Genomic DNA, 20,067 nt, shown 5'->3' with positions numbered 1-20,067 from the left:
TAAGATTGTGTCGTAGTAGATTGATTCACAGTCCTGAGTAAAAAATTCTCCAGGTCGTTAGACACTGCTGTCTAACGGAGATTTGGCACTCGCTGCAACACGAAACGAGCTCAACGAGGGCCCGGAGAACGAGAGCGTACCCTTCATTAGACCGTGGGAGCGGGATGGAGGTGGCGTCAGTTCAGCAGTGGATGACGAAGTAGTTAGATTTCGCTGCAAATGACTCTGGCTACATTTGCTACTAGTAATATCCGTTGCATTAAGCTTTGGCCTTATTTAAACATCCGTCTTGTGAACTTTTTTTTTTTTAAGGAGGCAGCGGCCCCTGGCTCGATACGGCCGTAGAGGGGAAAGTTCTCATAAAGGAGAAACGTTTCAGAATTTGTCCCCGTAAGGGAAAAACGTTGTAGCATACATTTCTTGAATCGTGCTTGGCCACGCAGATGCACCAATCTGGTATCACTTTTTTAAAAAGTCAGCTGCCACAAAGTGGGGCTGTTTTGTTCCTTGGGGGGGGGGGGGGAGGGGGGTTATTAACTGTTCCATCTCTGAAAACTCTACATTCTGTCTAGTACCTATTTTAATAAATATGTTGAACAGTCTATCCATTAGTTGAGTTTGTATTTGTGCATATGTTCGAGTTATTCTACCCATCATTATCTTGGATATCTTCTGCAAAGATATGATAGTTTTTATGAGGCACTCAGTGATGTTGTTAGAGTAAGGGACAAGGACAATGTTCTGCTCATGGGTGATTTTAATGCCAGGATTGTAAATCGAACAGAAGGGTATGAAAAAGTTGTGGGTAAATTTGGAGAGGATATGGAGGCCAACAGGAACGGGAAACAACTCTTGGATTTCTGTGCCAGTAGGGGCTTAGTAATCACAAACTCCTTTTTTAAACAAAAACATTCACCGGTATACTTGGGAAGGTAGGGGAATCAGATCTGTCATTGACTATATAATAACAGATCAGGAATTCAGGAAGGCTGTGAAGGACACACATGTATTCAGGGGATTCTTTGATGACACTGATCATTATTTAATCTGCAGTGAAATTGGGATTGCGAGGCTGAAAGTGCAGGAGGTCAGGTCCATATGTAGGAGGATAAGAGTGGAGAAACTTCAGGATAAGGAAATCAGGCACAAGTACATAACAGCGATTTCAGAAAGGTACCAGTTAGTTGAATGTAGTAAATTGCAGTCATTGGAAAAGGAATGGACAAAGTACAGGGACACAGTACTAGAAGTGGCTAAAGAATGTCTTGGAACAGTAGTGTGTAAAGGTAGGATGAAGCAAACAGCTTGGTGGAATAACACAGTCAAGGCAGCCTGTAAAAGGAAAAAGGCGTATCAAAAATCGCTATATACTAGAACTCGGGTAGACAGAGAAAGTTATGTTGAAGAAAGAAACAAAGCCAAACAGATAATTGCAGCATCCAAGAAGAAATCTTGCGAAGACTTTGGAAACAGGTTGGAGACTTTGGGTCAAGCTGCTGAAAAACCATTCTGGAGTGTAATTAGCAGTCTTCGAGAGGGAGGTAAGAAGGAAATGACAAGTATTTTGGACAGGTCAGGAAAACTGCTGGTGAATCCTGTGGATGACTCTGGCAGATGGAGGGAATATTTTGAAGAGTTGTTCAATGTAGGTGAAAATACGATCAGTAATGTTTCAGATTTCGAGGTAGAATGGGATAGGAATGATGATGGAAATAGGATCACATTTGAGGAAGTGGAGGAAATGGTCAATAGATTGCAGTGCAATAAAGCGGCTGGGGTGGATGAAATTAAGTCGGAACTCATCAAATACAGTGCAATGTCGGGTCTTAAATGGCTACACAGGATAATTGAATTGACCTGGGAGTCGGGACAGGTTCCATCAGACTGGACAAAAGCAGTAATCGCACCAATCTTTAAACATGGAAACAGAAAAGATTGTAACAACTACAGAGGTATCTCTTTAATCACCGTTGTGGGTAAAATCTTCTCAGGCATTGTTGAAAGGAAAGTGCGAGTATTAGTTGAGGACCAATTGGATGAAAATCAGTGTGGGTTTAGGCCTCTTAGAGGTTGTCAGGACCAGATCTTTAGCTTGCAGCAAATAATGGAGAAGTGTTAAGAGTGGAACAGGGAATTGTATGTATGCTTCATAGGTCTAGAAAAGGCATATGACCAGGTTCCTAGGAGGAAGTTATTGTCTGTTCTACAAGATTATGCAATAGGAGGCAAACTTTTGCAAGCAATTAAAGGTCTTTACATGGATAGTCAGGCAGCAGTTAGAGTTGACGGTAAATTGAGTTCATGGTTCAGAGTAGTTTCAGGGGTAAGACAAGGCTGCAACCTGTCTCCACTGTTGTTCATATTATTTATGGATCATATGTTGAAAACAATAGACTGGCTGGGTGAGATTAAGATACGTGAACACACAATAAGCAGTCTTGCATATGCAGATGACTTAGTTGTGATGGCAGATTCGATTGAAAGTTTGCAAAGCAACATTTCAGAGCTAGATCAGAAATGTAATGACTATGGTATGAAGATTAGAATCTCCAAAACGAAAGTAATGTCAGTGGGGAAGAAATATATAAACGGATTGAGTGCCAAATAGGAGGAACAAAGTTAGAACAGACGGACAGGCAACAGGCACAGGATGGCAACATAGTGAAAGAACTGGAAGCGAGGTGTAGCAAAGCTAATGCAGTGAGTGCTTAGCTACGATCTACTCTCTTCTGCAAGAAGGAAGTCAGTACCAAGACTAAGTTATCTGTGCACCGTTCAATCTTTCGACCAACTTTGTTGTATGGGAGCGAAAGCTGGGTGGATTCAGGTTACCTTATCAACAAGGTTGAGGTTACGGATATGAAAGTAGCTAGGATGATTGCAGGTACAAGTAGATGGGAACAATGGCAGGAGGGTGTCCACAATGAGGAAATCAAAGAAAAACTGGAAATGAACTCTATAGATGTAGCAGTCAGGGCGAACAGGCTTAGATGGTGGGGTCATGTTACACGCATGGGAGAAGCAAGGTTACCCAAGAGACTCGTGGGTTCGCAGTAGAGGGGCAGACCAAGGAGAAGGTACCTGGATTCGGTTAAGAATGATTTTGAAGTAATTGGCTTAACATCAGATGAGGAGGCACCAATGTTGGCACTGAATATGGGATCATGGAGGAATTTTATAAGGGGGACTATGCTCCAGACTGAACGCTGAAAGGCATAATCAGTCATGAATGATGACAAAATCTGACTAAAATCACCTCAAAAACGCAGTACAAAGTTGTATTTTTATGTCAGGAAACAGATTAAACTGAAGAATGACATTTATTTGTAAAGATTTTCTAAATTGTACCACAAATTTGCAATCAATGTGTTATTTATCAGTCTAAAATCTAAAGCAGCTGTGAAGCTTATTTTCTGGGGGGAAATGGGGCAACTTTGCACCAATAAAAATTGAATCAAAGTAGCTCCACAGTATTTTCATCACTTGTAAATGAGCCTAGACTCCGCTGATATTCAGTTTACAGTTCTGAAACTGTAAAAGAATGCCTGAAATCCCTAATAAATTGAACTACTACTTCCTGGGTCTGCAATCATTGATGATGGTTCTTTGCCTGCCACTAGACATCGTTCCGTTCGTCACTGTCAAGTGTCTTGGATCTCCATTCTCTGGCACCAGTAACTTTCTAAATCTTGTATGTCACCCAAGTATCAGTCTCGGTCTTCCCCTGCTTCATCTTCACGAGAGGGCCGATAAATTTCAGGCAGTTTTTTGTAATGAACTTCACGATTTCAAGATCATCATACAATCTGTGAAGTCAAAATTATTTAGTTTGTGCCATGCTCCATCATTAGTTGTGCCATAGATTTTGTGTAACGCCTTTCATTCAAAACATTCTACAAGCTCTTCACACAGCTGTCACTGTCCAGGTTTCTGAGCCATATGTTAACATTTTGTTGTTTTGAACAGATTTAAGTTGGGTTCAGCCCATAACAGCATTTATTAGCATGTTTAATTTTCATACTTTCGTTCTGTAATGTTAAAATTGTTCCCAGTTAGATGAATTGACTAGCAGATTCTATTTGTGTCTAGTCAGTTTCTAACATTGCATTTAGTTCTGGTTGTATTATTCACGTGTATTTGGTTTTATCGCTATTCACTTGCAATCAATTTTATATTGCAACTGTAACCAGTGCCCTTAGCTTCTTTAGCAGCTAGTTATGTCCTTGCACTAACATCCACATCAACTGCATAGACCAGAAACTGCACTATTCCTTTGTATACTGTGCCTGGTGTTTTGATCTGAGCTGTCCTTAAGAAATGGAACACTTCCTTGACATATAAAAGCAGCCTTTAAACAAGTACTGGTAAACAACTTAAATTCTTCATAGAAGTTTACATGAAGACACAGTTGAACTTGTGTGTAACTTGTATATCAGATCCGAACAAAGGTCACTGTTAAGCTTTAATGCTGTTCAGTATGCGGCATTTATTTAGCTCAGGATGGTTCACAAGCCAGAAATTATGCATATTAGAAATGTGCAGTGATGTTACTGTTCTGTTTCATGTTAAAAGATTGGTTTATTCTTAGACTATTTCTGTATTTTTAATTCTAAAAAATAGTTAAAGCAATGACTTTCTGTAGTACTAATGTTTCACCTAAGGCACATAATAATTTAGAAACCATTGTAATTTGTTAAATTGTCATGTGGTGGTACAGTTCGGGTAACTCTAGAACAGCTAGTTCCAGAATTCAGAGCAGTAAAGCAAGAAATGTGAGTGGGTTACATAAATCTATTAAAGCTGGGTTTGTACTAACTACTGCATCTCAGCATTATTTGTTCAAAATAATAAAACCTTTGTCTCAACTGATTGTTCAGTTCACAAGCTCTGTACGAATGAGAAAAATGAACATGTAAAAGTTTTTTTTTTCTCTGGTAATGGACGTGTATAAGCAGTAACTTGCCAACATGTTAAGTGAAACAGTGTGATCATTGCTATATATATAAAAACAAAGATGATGATGATGATGATGATGATGATGATGATGATGATGATGATGATGATGATGATGATGATGATGATGATGATGATGATGACGACGACGACGACTTACCATACGAAAGCGCTGGCAGGTCGATAGAAACACAGACACATACATACACACAAAATTCAAGCTTTCGCAACAAACTGTTGCCTCATCAGGAAATAGGGAAGGAGAGGGAAAGTCGAAAGGAAGTGGGTTTTAAGGGAGAGGGTAAGGAGTCATTCCAATCCCGGGAGCGGAAAGACTTACCTTAGGGGGGGAAAAAAAGGACGGGTATACACTAGCGCGCGCGCACACACACACACACACACACACACACACACACACACATATACAGCAGAAATATATATATATATTTTTAAATTTAATAATTTAATGGTGCATGTTTATTAGTCTTGGAATGACTCTTATAGGTCTAATAGCTACTTCTTGGTAAATAATGGCAATTCAGTTGAAATAGGCTTTTGGTAAAAGAAGGAATCAAACCTATCAGTTAATTTGGAATTATAATTATGTCCTTACAACATATACTACATAGTGGGCCCAGAATATAAAAATAAATGAAAAGCTAAATATTTTTGGAGTTTAGTTATGTGCACGTCGGGAGTTTTAAAATTAGTTTTGTTAGTTCAGTAACCCAGTATATCTGCCCTTGTCCTCTCATTATGGATTTAGTGAGCAACTTGTGACTCAACTTATAAAAAGGAATTTTGGGTTACGTTGCATGTGATATTACCTTAGTACAAATCCTGTAAGTGGGCTGGGAACAATACACCACATAAAATTTCCTCTTACCTCTGGAACAGTTGCTTTAAAGTGTCATCAGAATTTATGTGATATGTTACACTAGCTTATTTGAAGCATTTGTCACATCTGTTTCACAGAATAATTTTCCCTATTTCAAAGTTGACAAATCAGTTTGTTTGAGATGTCTTCTTGGATAGCTGTTGATTCCACATGGTGACCACCCACCTGAGCCAAATCACAAAATTGGAACTTAATCTTAAAAACTCCACCTACAGTAAGGGACCACTGGTACATAATTTGAGCACATTTGTACTACATAAAATTTGCTTCTGACAAGCTGTTGCTTTCTGTTGAAACCAGTGGTTTCATTATTGACTGGATGGGTGAAATCCTACGCTGTATAGGGAATGTGACATTTTTAAGGTTGCACAGTATTTTTGTTGTAATTTGTAAAACTTCTACTTGGAAAATACATATGTAATAGAAGCTATTTTTTTGTTCCAGAAATGACACCAAAGATGACGTTTTTGTCCATCAAGTAAGTAAAATTACTTTATAATTACATAGCTACCTTTTTAGTGGAGATTTTAATAAAATGGTTGAAATAACCACCTGAACTGCAGCGTGTTCAGAACTTCACAGCCTGTTTTAGGTTCTCAGCCAGTTTTAAAGTTGTCCTCAGCCAGTTTCAAAGTTGTCAAACTTCTGGTGAAAACATAAGTCGGTAACAATTAAAATACACGCGTTCGGAAGTGTGGCAAATATATGACCCAGTTGGTAATATTGTGAATAACTTCTTCTGAAACATAGCTCCACTTGCAGTAGACAAGAGATGAGCCTAGTGCAGTGGTACCTGAAGACAGGCAGATAAAGGTGTGGGGACAGCTCACTAATAAGCCAGGTGTGTGCCATAAATTGTGGTAAAATGCACACTACTGAGAGTTAAAATAGTGAAATTTGTTAGATGTAGAACAATGCCGAGCACCTAGAATATAGTGTCATTCATAGAGGTTCCCGCAGGATTAACACGTATTTCGACGAACTTTAACTGGTACATTTGTACGTACCCCCCCCCGAGGGGCTCGCCACTCTTCGGTGGGTTCGAGCTCGGCTACGGCAGGGCTCCAGCCTTCGCAGCATCTTTTCCCTTCTGTGCTGTACGTCTGTCCTCTCGCTATTCTTTTTCCCTTACCTCGGTAAGCGTGTCTGGGGTGTTATCAGAATGTCGGAGCATCGACTGTCACTGACCGGCCGAAATCGTGTTACCTCTCCGATCGGGGTGTCGTTGCTGTCAGTCGGGTGCCGAAAGAGCTTCCTCCTCAGTGCCCACCCGCACTCTTTTTCTCACATTTGATAGAGTGGTGCTCTCGTCAAAGATCGAGGCAGGGTATGAAATTCACAGTCCAGCTGTACATTCCGAACCCGACGTGCTGCTGTCTGTCATCGTTTCGACCTCACTATAATGTTCCCAGCCAAATACGTAACCTGTGGTAGGAATGTGCACTGGGGCGACGGTCCGCCTCCTCCCCGCCGCGCCACCTTATCAGTGACATACATCCGCTGTGCAGGCTGCAGCACGCTCATTTGACTCGAGGCAGCCGCACGAAGCACACAGCCATACCGTATCGGAGGAAGAGATATACAAGATGATCAAGAATGCCAGTTTACAAGACTGTTGATACTTTTTCTTCAATGCCTAATAATGTAGCACAAGAAGAGCTACTTTCAGGCCCAGTAACATTTGTTGGAGCCAAAATTAATTTTTCATGTACTACCACTGAAGCTGTTCCTGGTAATGGTTGGTTAACCGTTGCCATAGTACGAGGTAGTGATAAGCCTTTAGAAGGGTTGGAGGCTTACTATGACAGAGATGTTGTTGCTTATCGTACCTTCTCTATAGGAGTTGAGGGCGATAGGAATTATGGTACTGCTGTTGTATTAACCGATAAGCCATTTTCATTGTACACCAGGAACAGAAGACGTGTTACTGCTAATGAGAGGATTAATATTTGGAAATACGGGGTGGTGGCAGGAAAGGCATCCGGCCACCCCTTCGACTAACATTGCCACATCCGATTAATCGTGCCGGCCCTGTGTATCTGTGGGGAAAAATGGCACAAGCGAAAGAAAGAAAAGAAAGTTTTGGCAGAGGGCACATTTCCTGGATGTCGGCATGAAGCTACGATTGTACCCATACCTAAGCCCGGTAAAGACCTCCCCCATCTCATCACCAGCTGTGTTTGCAAGGTGATAGAAGGTATGACTCGTGCCCAGCTGGTACGGTGGCTAGTCTCGCAATTTACTAACGACTACACAGTGCGGTGTCCTGCAGTTGACCATCTTGCCACGTTGTCCGCGCATGTCCTGAAGGATTTTCTGTGGAAATCACAGGCTGTGGCTGTGTTTTTCAATTTGGAGAAGGACTAAGACACCTACTGAAGGACTGGTTTCCTCCATACTCTTTACATGCGGGGCTTTTCTGGCCAGCTGCCCTGTTTCCTTTAGGAATTTTTAAGACAGTTTTCAAGGTTCGTGTGGGTTCTGCCTTGTTGGACACCTTTATCCAGGAAAGCGGTGTGCCTCAGGGTTCCTTCCCGAGTGTCATCTCTGCTATTGCCATTAACCCTGTAATGGCCTGTCTCCTGCTGGGCTTCTCCAACTCCCATTTTGTTGACAATTTGCCATCTATTGCAGAGGGGGTGTACTCAGCATGTTCTCATAGTCTTTACTCCTGGAGCATTGATAATGGCTTTAGTTTTTCCACTGACAAAACAATTCGTTTGGCTTTCTGGCAATGCAATTGGCGCCCCCCCCCCCCCCCCCCGCCCCCCCTCTCCCATCACCACCACCACCTTCACATCTTGGGCCTCTTGTTCTTCAGTTTGTTGAAACAACGAAATTCCTGGGGGCTCACGCTAGATAGGAAACTCTTGGTACCCCCATATGTCTTAACTTGGCAGCCCGCTGTATGCGAATCCTCACTGTCCCACATGTCCTCAGTGGTACTTCCTGGGGTGCAGATCGAACCACCCTCCTGTTTGTACCAGTCCATTGTCCATTAGAAACTCTACTGTGGGTGCTTTAAGTGTCGGCACGTCCATCCATCTGACACCATCTCAACACTGTGCACTATTGTGGTATCAGTTTGGTCGTGGTTACCTATTACACTTGACCAGTTGGGCCTATATGCTGAAGCTACTGAACTAAAACTGTCATACTGCTGTGATTTTTCTCCTCAGCAAGTATGCATACCATTTGTCTGTCATGTGTGGGCACCCATCCTGTGCCACCTCCTTTGACGGTTCCTTTGATAGCCAGTATGGGGCCGTCCCTCTTCTGTTACCTCCGGCTGCTTAACTTCACACTACCTGTAACTTTACCGGTGGGTGTGAACCCTTCGCCACCTCGGCCTCGTGAAGCGGCCCGTGTTAACCTCGGCCTTCGTTCACTTCCTGAGGACACTACTCCAGCCTCACTGTATTACCTTCAGTTCCACGACCTTAGCAAGGAACTTTGCGATAGTACCTTTGTGTACAGTGATGGCTCTTGGACTGACAGTGGTACTAGGTGTGGCTTTGTCATTGGCACCCAGGTCTTTAGTTATTGGCTTCAGCCACACTGCTCAGTATCTACAGCCGATCTCTTTGCCCTGTAGTAGGCCACAGTGTACATTCGGTGACAGACATTTTAATTGTCCTCTTCGCAAAGTCCCTGTTTGCTGTACACGGCCCATCCCTTAGTGCAGTGGGTCCAGGAAAACTCACTCTCTCACTCTCGGTGGAGCCACTGTGATGTTTGTGGGCTTTTGGCCGTGTCGGTATGCCGAGAAATGAGGCTGCTGACGCTGCTGCCGAGGCTGCAGTCCTCGTACCTCGGTGCACTAATTCGTCTGTTCCCTCAAATGATCTCCCTGTTGACAAATGTCAAGAGGAGGTGTCACTTTGGCATTACCACTGGTCCTCGCTTCACGGGAACAAGTTCTGGCTTCTTAAGCCTCTCCCAGCCCTCCTGCCGGGAGGAGGTAATTTTAACTAGGCTGCGTATTGGCCACTGTCTTTTTTAGCCATAGTCATTTGGTAATTGGTGCTACCCCACCACTTTGTACACATTGTGCCCAAGTTTTAACTGTCCTCCACTTCGACTTAATGCCAATTTTGTAACATTCTAAATCTGAGTTAATTGGCCGTTTTAACAAATGACGTACGCCCTGCCAACCACGTTTTACTTATCTGTCAAAGCAATATATGGATGGCCATTTAATTTTTTGTTTCCTACCTCTGTTTCAGTATGGTGTCTTTTGTAGCCCTTTCTTCACACCCCTGTTTTTAGCTGTATACACTGTCAGTAGGTATTGATGTATAGTTGTTTTTTAACTCGTGTCATTGTGTTCTGTTGTTTTGACTTGGGTGCATATGACTTTTTTCCCTCACTAAAACAAAAATTTGTACACGGTTACAGTGAACAAGGGTAATGTTCAATTCAGTACTTAGTGTCGTTTTGAAAGCTGTCATCAGCTCACTGTACCCTGGAGTGTTCAGCAACTGAGAAATATTTCCATAAATACTTTCTTCAAAGAAATAGACCATCTTGAGTGGCTTTTAGCATTCTCTTATGTGAAATAATTTCAGGAGAAACTACCATATAGACAATTTGAAGTCGGCCAAAGAAATCTGCTAGGAAATTTGTAACAGTGGCAAAGATGGATATAGTCAGCCCGCTTTTACAAAAACTCAAATTTAATGAGTTACATTTCAGTTCTTTAATACCTTCTGGAAATGCAATATGAATTATCCTGATGAATAGTAAGTGACCTGGTCAGAACTTGAAAAAGTCCAGAAAAGGATTGTGAATCGTCATGACATATTTCAGCCAGTTTTTCTGTTGTAATAAAGGGATCAGACTAGTTACAAACTTCAAAATATAACAGTACATTATGGAACATACAACAGTACATTATGGAATGTAGTCAAATTAAGTCGGGTGATGCTGAGGGGATTAGATTAGGAAATGAGACACTTAAAGTAGTAAAGGAGTTTTGCTATTTGGGGAGCAAAATAACTGATGATGGTCGAAGTAGAGAGGATATAAAATGTAGACTGGCAATGGCAAGGAAATCGTTTCTGAAGAAGAGAAATTTGTAAACATAGAGTATAGATTTAAGTGTCAGGAAGTCGTTTCTGAAAGTATTTGTATGGAGTGTAGCCATGTATGGAAGTGAAACATGGACGATAACCAGTTTGGACAAGAAGAGAATAGAAGCTTTCGAAATGTGGTGCTACAGAAGAATGCTGAAGATAAGGTGGGTAGATCATGTAACTAATGAGGAGGTATTGAATAGGATTGGGGAGAAGAGAAGTTTGTGGCACAACTTGACTAGAAGAAGGGATCGGTTGGTAGGACATGTTTTGAGGCATCAAGGGATCACAAATTTAGCATTGGAGGGCAGCGTGGAGGGTAAAAATCGTAGAGGGAGACCAAGAGATGAATACACTAAGCAGATTCAGAAGGATGTAGGTTGCAGCAGGTACTGGGAGATGAAGAAGCTTGCACAGGATAGAGTAGCATGGAGAGCTGCATCAAACCAGTCTCAGGACTGAAGACCACAACAACAACAATGAAGGCACTGGATATCACGATAGTAGAATTCTTGCAATACAGCTGCGACACCCATTCTATAAACAACTTTAAAGATTTATAGCATTGCATGTGAATTTTGCTGAAGTCCGTATCAGTCGGCCAGATGTTTTTGAAGGATGAATTGTTAATGAACTTTGAATGGTTTTTATGCTGATGTCCTAGTGGTGTGAAGTATAGCCTATTTCCTGTTAGGTTTGTGGTTTATGTGCAACGTAAGTGTACTGATGGGAAAATTTTGTGTGTTGCTGTGGTACATGGTGGCGTAAGCACTGCCAGTTTATTTCAAAGTGAGAAAACGAGCACCCCACTCACTGTGGGGATATGCCTGAAGCTGTGAAACAGCAGCTATGAGTGGGTTTCTTTACCAAAGGATCCCAAGCCTGAAAATAGTTTCCACAGGGCCTGAAGCTTGATAGTACATTTAAATGTCCCTGGCCAAAGCTGATTTACTTGCTATTTTAGTTACCTACCACCTGAAATAAGTTTTCTTTGGAAGTGATGCAGGAGACATCTTAACACAATCACTGAGTGAAGTACTCGCAGTAATATACTTGTTGGGACTGTACCCGTAGGTGGCACTACAGGAAAGCTGGGACGTGTAAGTGAAAATAGTAGCTCTTTACAGTAAATGCAGGGTGTATATGCCCTCAAATATGGGAAAAGTCTGGGAAATTTCTAGAATTCCAGGAATCTTTCATTGTTTTAGTTTCCTGTTAAATATTTTCAGTTTTTACTGGTAAGAACTGATAATCCTACCAAAGGATTTTACTGAATCCGACCACAGCAGAATAATACTGCAGCAATAAACACAAACGAGAGAGGGGCGAGGCAGCCAGCTTCTGGTGGTGCCACTGGCTGCCGTAGTGTAATAGGCTCCATTACTATCTATTCCCAATGACGAGCAACGCCACCGGTGGCGTGTCTAGCTGTGCCGCCTTGCGGCCTAGTGTAATAAGGGCCTAACAGGTCATAGGAAAGTATTGCGAATGGTGGTTTGAAAAGACTCACTTTTAGCGTAAATTTCACTTCACGCAAGGTGAATTGTTACGTTTACAAAAGTGCTTTGAATTTCTTAAATCACAGTGTGTTGTCTCTCAAAGTGTTAAGATTTAAATAAGGATAAATCACTTACTGTTGACAGAATTTAGTGCAAAAGAAGAAATTTATCATTACTTAAAATTTTACTGGCACTTTTGTCTGACCTATCTTAAAGCAGAAAACATGCAAAGAAGACAAATATTGTGTGTGAAACCTTAGCTTTTCTTGTAGCTACACTACGCAAGTTAATTTTACCCATTAACTTTTCTAATTTGTGTGTTCGCACTACTTACGTGGTGGTGCTATTGGCTACCATCGTGTCGTATGATCCGAATACTGCTACCATCAGCTGGTGAGGTCATGTGATGTGAGCTTTGATTGGCTTACAAAATCACATTTCAATCTTTTAGTTTTTCAGAAACTTTGGTGCCTTGTTTGGAATTGAAATATATACTTTTATAATAAATATGCAGCACATTGTACATGTTGCTAAACATTGGAGGGCTTTCCAAAACGTGCTTCTTTTGTGGGGTTAATTTCCTAAGGTGCTGGGAAGTCCTACGCTGCTGTAAAGACCTTAACCATTCAAAGGATTGACAAGTTTCAGTGTTCTGAGGGAAAATACTGCCACAAACACGGAAAAGTATTTTCGCCTGGGAAAAAGTGTACTTTCAGCTGGGAAACACACAAATTTATTTCCTTGTCTGTGTATACACCCTGAAATAAATTTATGGTATCTACTGGCATTTCAGTTATTAAAAGCATTTGCCTCTTGTCACTATCTGAGCAAAGATCTCCTGACGCTCGAGTCGCAAAAGCTATTAGGATAAGCATCCAATAAATGTCCTCGCGTTTAGGCATACGTTGGATATTGTAGTACCGGTTTTCAAATTACAACCCATTGCAAAGACTAATTTTTACTGGTAGGATAATCACAATAGAAATAAGCATTAAATGATTAAATGAGTTGGAAGATCCTTCCTTCCAGTTGTCATGATCATCATTTCCTTCCAGTTACTTTATTCTGACCTGATTTTTTAGACAGTATCTGCTGTCTGAGATCTGGCATTCCGAGGCACTTTCACCCTAAACAGTGTTTTAGAGGGACACAATCCAGACCCCCATTTTTGGAATTTTTGCTACATCTATTTGAGTGCTCTCAAAGTTTACATCCAATTTACTTAAGTCATTGCAAGACAGATCTGGCATTATCTAGATTCACGGGAGTCAATCTTCTGCTATACTGGTGGTGCTAGAAATGGTAATCTTTCTTTCTGTACGGGACAACTTTTGTCTTGCACAACATCGAAATTGTTAATTGGTAACCTGCCGAGTGAGATTTTCCTGACCACTCCTAAACCTGGCTTTTAGTGATGCTTTTCATTGAATGATAATTAACTAGCTCCTGTGAACTATTATACAGTTCTGGAAGGTTTTAACTGTTTTGTCCTCATTTCAGTCTGCAATCGCCAAGAACAATCCACGCAAAGCTGTACGCAGTGTAGGGGATGGCGAAGTAGTGGAGTTCGACGTGGTGGTGGGCGAGAAGGGCAACGAGGCTGCGAACGTGACGGGACCTGGCGGCGAACCGGTGAAGGGCTCTCCCTATGCCGCCGACAGGAGGCGTGGCTTCCGCCAGTGGTACTACCCGCGCCGCGGCGGTCCACCCGGCGTTCGTGGAGGCGGACCCCCCGGCATGAGGAGAGGCCCTCCCCCGCAGCGAGATGATGGAGGTGAGGACAGGTGCTCAGACCTTCCGGTTAATCTAGCGGGGTGCAGGTTTTGACGAGTCACTTCACCTGCTGCATTACGTTCTGCATCTGTCTGCAAATCTTCTAATCCTCTTCTATTATTACTTGGGCTAAATGTGCAGGTGCAAGTTGACAGCACAGAATATCTTTAATTTCAAAGTGGTGCAAATTAAGCACACATCGAAATAATTGAGTGTGTGTGTAGGTGGAGTTGCTTATGATCAGTGGGTATTTAGTGGTCTTGCCAGGGTTTTGCCTGTAAGTTTGTGTGTTCTGGACTGACACAGCTAACTAGAGCACAGGTTGCTTGTGGCAATCCATGAATGAAACACAAAGTGGAGTGGACTGATGAGCTGACAGGTTGCACTGTGTGTGCTAGGTGGGGCATGTGACTGTGCCAGAGTGGTTTGAAACTTGCACTGTGCATAACATTAGTTGTGACCCCCAGAGAAATGAAATGGCCACCACCTTTAGCTTTAATGCAGCATCTTAAAAGATCAGTAAGAATGAGCTGGTATTCTTTGTCTTACGCTGTATTTTAGACCTTGCTGGTTGTAGAACTAGTTTCTGCTTTGTAAGCAATTGCCACAGTAAGTTACCACCACTAAACAGAACACTATACTGTGAACGTGACTTGACAGGATGATGTGGTGTTAAACAGCAAGGTGAGGGCAGATGCTCTGTTGTATTAACTTGTTGTTAGTAGTGTTATACTAATCATTTGTCAACACTGCTACTGTGTGCTTTTATACAGGTCTGTTGGAAGTCCCTCATTGGAATCAATTCTTCTGGATCTTTGTTCTTCATTGATACAGCTGAATAATGATCAAAAAATATCAAATTATTTCAGCTTTATCTTCTGAATAGGCCCATCTGGAAAAGCAGAGTGAACTTGAAGATGAAAATAGTAAATATTTGAATTATCAAAATGATAAACAAAAAGTACGTGAAGGTAACTTTGATAAATTGACTACTGGTGTGAACATCTGTCGACAAAGTAGTTGAAGTGTCAGCACGTGGCATCTACAGTCAGTTTAGAAAGTAAGTTCTTTGGATCTGTTGCCACTTTAATATGTATGGTACCTAGTTCGTGGTAAATGTCATTAAGTTGCATTGACAATATTGTTTCTGTGTGGTGGTGTCATAATTTGCATATTGTCCTCTAAAAAAAAAGTGCTTCTGCCTCACCTACCAATAATGAAGATATTGTATAACAGCTAGGACAATGTGCATATTTGGCAACTGGGTTCTACAATTTGTGTTAACTGGAGTGGCAGGGAGGTTTTATGTGCAAAATAAATCAGCGGTAGCTACCCATTGCTTGAAAGTGTGCACACACACACACACACACACACACACACACACACACACACACACACACACACACACACATTATATATATATATATATACAATCGCACCAAAAAGTATTGGCACACGTGCGTATTTATCGTTGCTGGTTACAAACGCCGCACTTTCCGGTACACAGTACATGTACGTGCTACCTCACATACCAGACATTACAATTCTGCCCATAGTGCCTACCATTAACAAAGAAATGCAGTGTTATGGGCAAACACGTATCTCCTCTGCACACAAAAAGTATTGGCACAGAGCATGGCATCTCGGTATATTGCTGGGTTTTCAGGTACCGGAACGCCATCTGCTGACACATTAGACACTGCGTGTTGTTGACGGCCCGGTCGCCAGTATGTTGCTGTAGTGCGCGATAGTGGTCAGCATGGGGCCGAAGAAGAAGGAACATTCAGTGGCGTTGCGTGAGAGAGTGGTATTGCTCCATTCACAAGGGAGAAGCTATCGACAAATCGGAGCAGAGGTGTCTGTGAGCTACACCACGGTAAGAGCCATCATTCAGAAATATAAAGAGACTGGAACAACAGTGAATAAGTGTCGTCCTGGACGTCCAAAAGTGCTTACAACCCGAGAGCGTCGCCATATCATCGCACTTGCTCGGAAGGAACCTGCTACAAGTGCAGCAACTATTGCTGAGATTGTTCAGACAACGTCCGACAAGACGGTTAGTGTTCAGACTATACGAAATGTGTTGAATGAGGCTGACATGCATGGACGTTCTCCCAGGAAGAAGCCATACATTTCGGAAATTAACCGGCAGAAACGCCTGCAGTTTGCCAAGGACTACATCAGCAAGCCGATGGAGTTTTGGAACACTGTGATATTTAGCGACGAATCGAAGTTCAATGTGTTCGGATTTGATGCAAGAAAGAAAATTTGGCGCAAGCCGAATACGCACCTCGACATCAAACACATGCATCCCACAGTCAAACACGGTGGGGGCGGTATCATGGTCTGGGGCTGTATGGCGGCTTCCGGCGTTGGAAATCTAGCTGTAATTCACGGCACAATGGATCATATGAGATACATTGACGTGTTGCGAGGTAATTTACACGCTAGTGCACAGAAATTGGGCCTTACTGGGGTGTTTCAGTTCCAGCAAGACAACGACCCAAAACATACCGCCATGAAAACCCGGGAGTGGTTACTGTACAATGCCCCCAGAAGGGTTCTAACACCACCTCAGAGCCCTGATTTGAACCCCATTGAGAACCTGTGGGCTCATCTTGACACACAAGTCAGAAAAAGGCGTCCGTCCGGTAAAAACGACTTGGAGAAAGTGCTCCTGGAGGAATGGTCGAAAATTACCCCTGATATCACCCGGAATTTAATACAAAGCATTCCTAGGCGTTTACGTGCTGTTATAGATGCTAAAGGGATGCACACTAGCTATTAGATGGTGAACATCAATGAAGAAAACGAACACACTGTCCGATTCATATGCGTGTGCCAATACTTTTTTGGGTGCAGAAGAGCGATGTTTTTTTTCATGACACTGTATGTTACTTTAAGGACAGGTGATTTTGACATATTTGTAAACTATGTAATGTAAGGTGTCACATGTATGGGTTCTGTTCTGAAATATATGTTTCGTTTAACCTACAACCACTAAAATGTAACTGTGCCAATACTTTTTGGTGCGATTGTATATATATATATATATATATATATATATAGAGAGAGAGAGAGAGAGAGAGAGAGAGAGAGAGAGAGAGAGAGAGAGAGAAACTTGGTTCTAAGGGCGCAACAAAAAGTTTGCAAGCTGAGACGGTTTTTAAAATGTTTTAACAAACACTTAAACAAATGCAGCCTTAAACAAGACAGTGGATGCATCAGCTTCAGTTCCTTTAAGAAATTGGTTTGAATCACCACTACTCTAAGAAACGTTCCTATTTCATCAGATTCAAATTCTTGCTCAAATTTGCAAGGAAGTTAAAAACATTTGATAGCAATCTTGCCTCCATAATGTGCAATATATGTATAGTGAAACTATTAATGGATGGATCATATTGGAGCTACAGATATTACGTGGCAAATGTTTCCAACCTCGAGGCTGTATCAAAGATCAAACAATGTTAACAAAATTCACCATGAACAGAGAAGTTGTCATGAAATTATGGTATATTTAATCTGTTGCAGAGATCTGAATATTGTTGCCATTTAACCGTACATCATCCTGTATATGTGACTACTTCACCAAGTAGAGTTACCATCATTTAAACACATGAATCTAAACATCTAGCATTTGCTCTGAAGTAATTTTAGGTATACAAGCTGATGGAACCAGTGGGATGTAGTGTGTAAAATTTGCTCAGACTTGACTGGCAGTTAGAAAGTGACATATATTGAAACATCCAAACATTTTGACACTGAGAGTGCTTACAAAAAGCTTAAGATAACTGGTTTATATTTGGACCCCAAAATTAGTCTATGCCATTTTCCTGTTTGTTTACATTACCTGGTTGTGCCAGTTAGTGTTATATAGAAATTAACAGGTGAGTACAACCTGGAAAACAGTACTGCATGGATGACTGAAAAACAGGGATAACCCAGGATAAGATTTTTCCAGTTACTGTTTAGTGTTGCAGATCATATTGTTAAATCACATTGAAAGCCCTCTTCATTATGTGGAAGGGATCATATTGTTAAATCACATTGAAAGCCCTCTTCATTATGTGGAAGGAATTGATAACTTACCTGGAAAATTACCCTTAATACACAAGACTTTTTAGTTAACTTTCAGAAAATAATGTTGCAAATTTTTGCTTCTTTTTATCATTCACCTTTTTCCCAACTACATTCTCCAATTTCATGGGGGTTACTAGTGACATGGTGTGATGCTTTATGTACACTTTCTCACTCTACGAAAGTGTAGGCATCGTGTTTTTGTTATAGTCTTCACAAAATGTTTGTATTTTAAATGAAAATAAACAATGTAATTATAATGGACCACTTAAAGCTTTGTTTCCATTTTGTCAAAACTCTGCAGTTAATGCACAGATAATACCTGTGTGTAGTGAACTGTGAAAATTATACATCTTGAAATGAAATCTTGCTTCAGGATACATTATTACGAAGAGGGGTCTTAAATTTTTCAAACAGAGATCTTTCATTTCAAGTGTAAATAAAATCTTCCTGCCTCATTCAAATTCTCGTGGTTACTTTACACTTGTAAGAGTATGACCATTTTTGCCACAGAGTTAATACATTTACTGCTCCATGTAATGTCATCAAATATTTAAAGGCATTTTTTGGTTTCGTTTAACTAATTGCTAATTCATCTAATTTCTGCCTTTGTAATGTCGAGAATGAACAGTTTTTAGGCTTTGGTTAAGGACATCATTTTTTACTTAAGGCTGTGAGTTTTAACTCTTATAATTTAAAATTACACCATTACTGAGCTGCCTCTACAGACAAACATTTTGGAGGGAATGATATTCAGAGACAGCAACATACTCAAGAATTTGTTACTTTTAAGTATATGCATATTAAGAGTGCAGAATTTAATATTATTGTATAATCCCTATTACTTTCTGCATCCATTGCATTATATGGTTGTTGCTTCTTGACAGTAGTGCAATGCTGAACCTGCAGTAGCAGAATAAAAAGTTTTACAGCTGCAAGTTGAAAGTGATGTTTCTCGTGGTTAATTTAAGATCTGAATCTTTAATACAAGTTAAAACTTGTACTGTTGCTACGTTGTGTTCATCACAAAAATAAACTTACTTGTTTGAATCTTTCATGTGGAGTGGAAGCTAAGGTGTGTCTGCTACAGTCAAGTAAGATCATAGAGATAAGTTTTATGCTGTTACATGCACATGGACTGATAAATAATGCGGGACAACTGCTTTACCGGTGCATTTAATGTGGACAGCACTGGCCAGCCAGCCGATCCATCTAACCTGCAGTGACTTGAGCAGTTGTAGTTCAGAAGTAGACGAGCTTTGAATGTCATTTAATTTTTGAGAGAATGAAGTAATGTTTGGCAAAACTCCAGCACTACTGTACACTTTTTAGGCGACCAGATGGGAAAGTGTGAAGTACTTTCTCACCTAAAATGGTATTCTGATTACAAACAAGTGGTGGAAATATCCTAACTTAAACACAGAGTAATTTTTCTGAGGGAGCGATGTGTCTTGCAAAAGCATACTGTAGGGATTTCAATGTATTGTTGAATACTGAAGCCACTAATTAGTCATTCATCTGGTACTCTTGGCTCCTTCCTTATCCTAATCCAAGAAGCATATTTCAGTTCTGGAACTGTCATCTGCTACATTGATAATGAGTCAATCAACAACAGAATCCACAAAGCCATGTAGGCGCCACATTTTCTCCTTTTCTTTTGATGTGCTGTTTATCCCGCCAGTGTTCGGCAGTGACGTGTGAAAGAGAGAATGTGTGTGTGTGTGTGTGTGTGTGTGTGTGTGTGTGTGTGTGTGTGTAAAAACACTTACCACTCTGGTTCGAATGAGACTAC

The 20,067-nt window shown here is 41.1% G+C and overlaps 1 protein-coding gene across 2 annotated transcripts in view; it reads left to right on the top strand.

Annotated features, from left to right (window-relative positions):
• The window catches only part of LOC126426853 (Y-box factor homolog), a 117,778-nt gene that overhangs the window by 74,181 nt on the left and 23,530 nt on the right, over window positions 1-20,067 (top strand). For both annotated transcript variants that reach the window (XM_050088875.1, XM_050088874.1), the window contains exons 3-4: window positions 6,296-6,329; window positions 13,926-14,199. In XM_050088875.1, coding sequence (XP_049944832.1) covers window positions 6,296-6,329; window positions 13,926-14,199 — 308 coding nt within the window. The remainder of the gene's footprint in view (window positions 1-6,295; window positions 6,330-13,925; window positions 14,200-20,067) is intronic.

The sequence above is a fragment of the Schistocerca serialis genome, chromosome 11 (genome assembly GCF_023864345.2).
Source record: "Schistocerca serialis cubense isolate TAMUIC-IGC-003099 chromosome 11, iqSchSeri2.2, whole genome shotgun sequence".
NCBI classification, from domain to species: domain Eukaryota; kingdom Metazoa; phylum Arthropoda; class Insecta; order Orthoptera; family Acrididae; genus Schistocerca; species Schistocerca serialis.
Note: the sequence above shows the minus strand (reverse complement) of the source record. Positions and strands in the feature narration are given on the sequence as shown.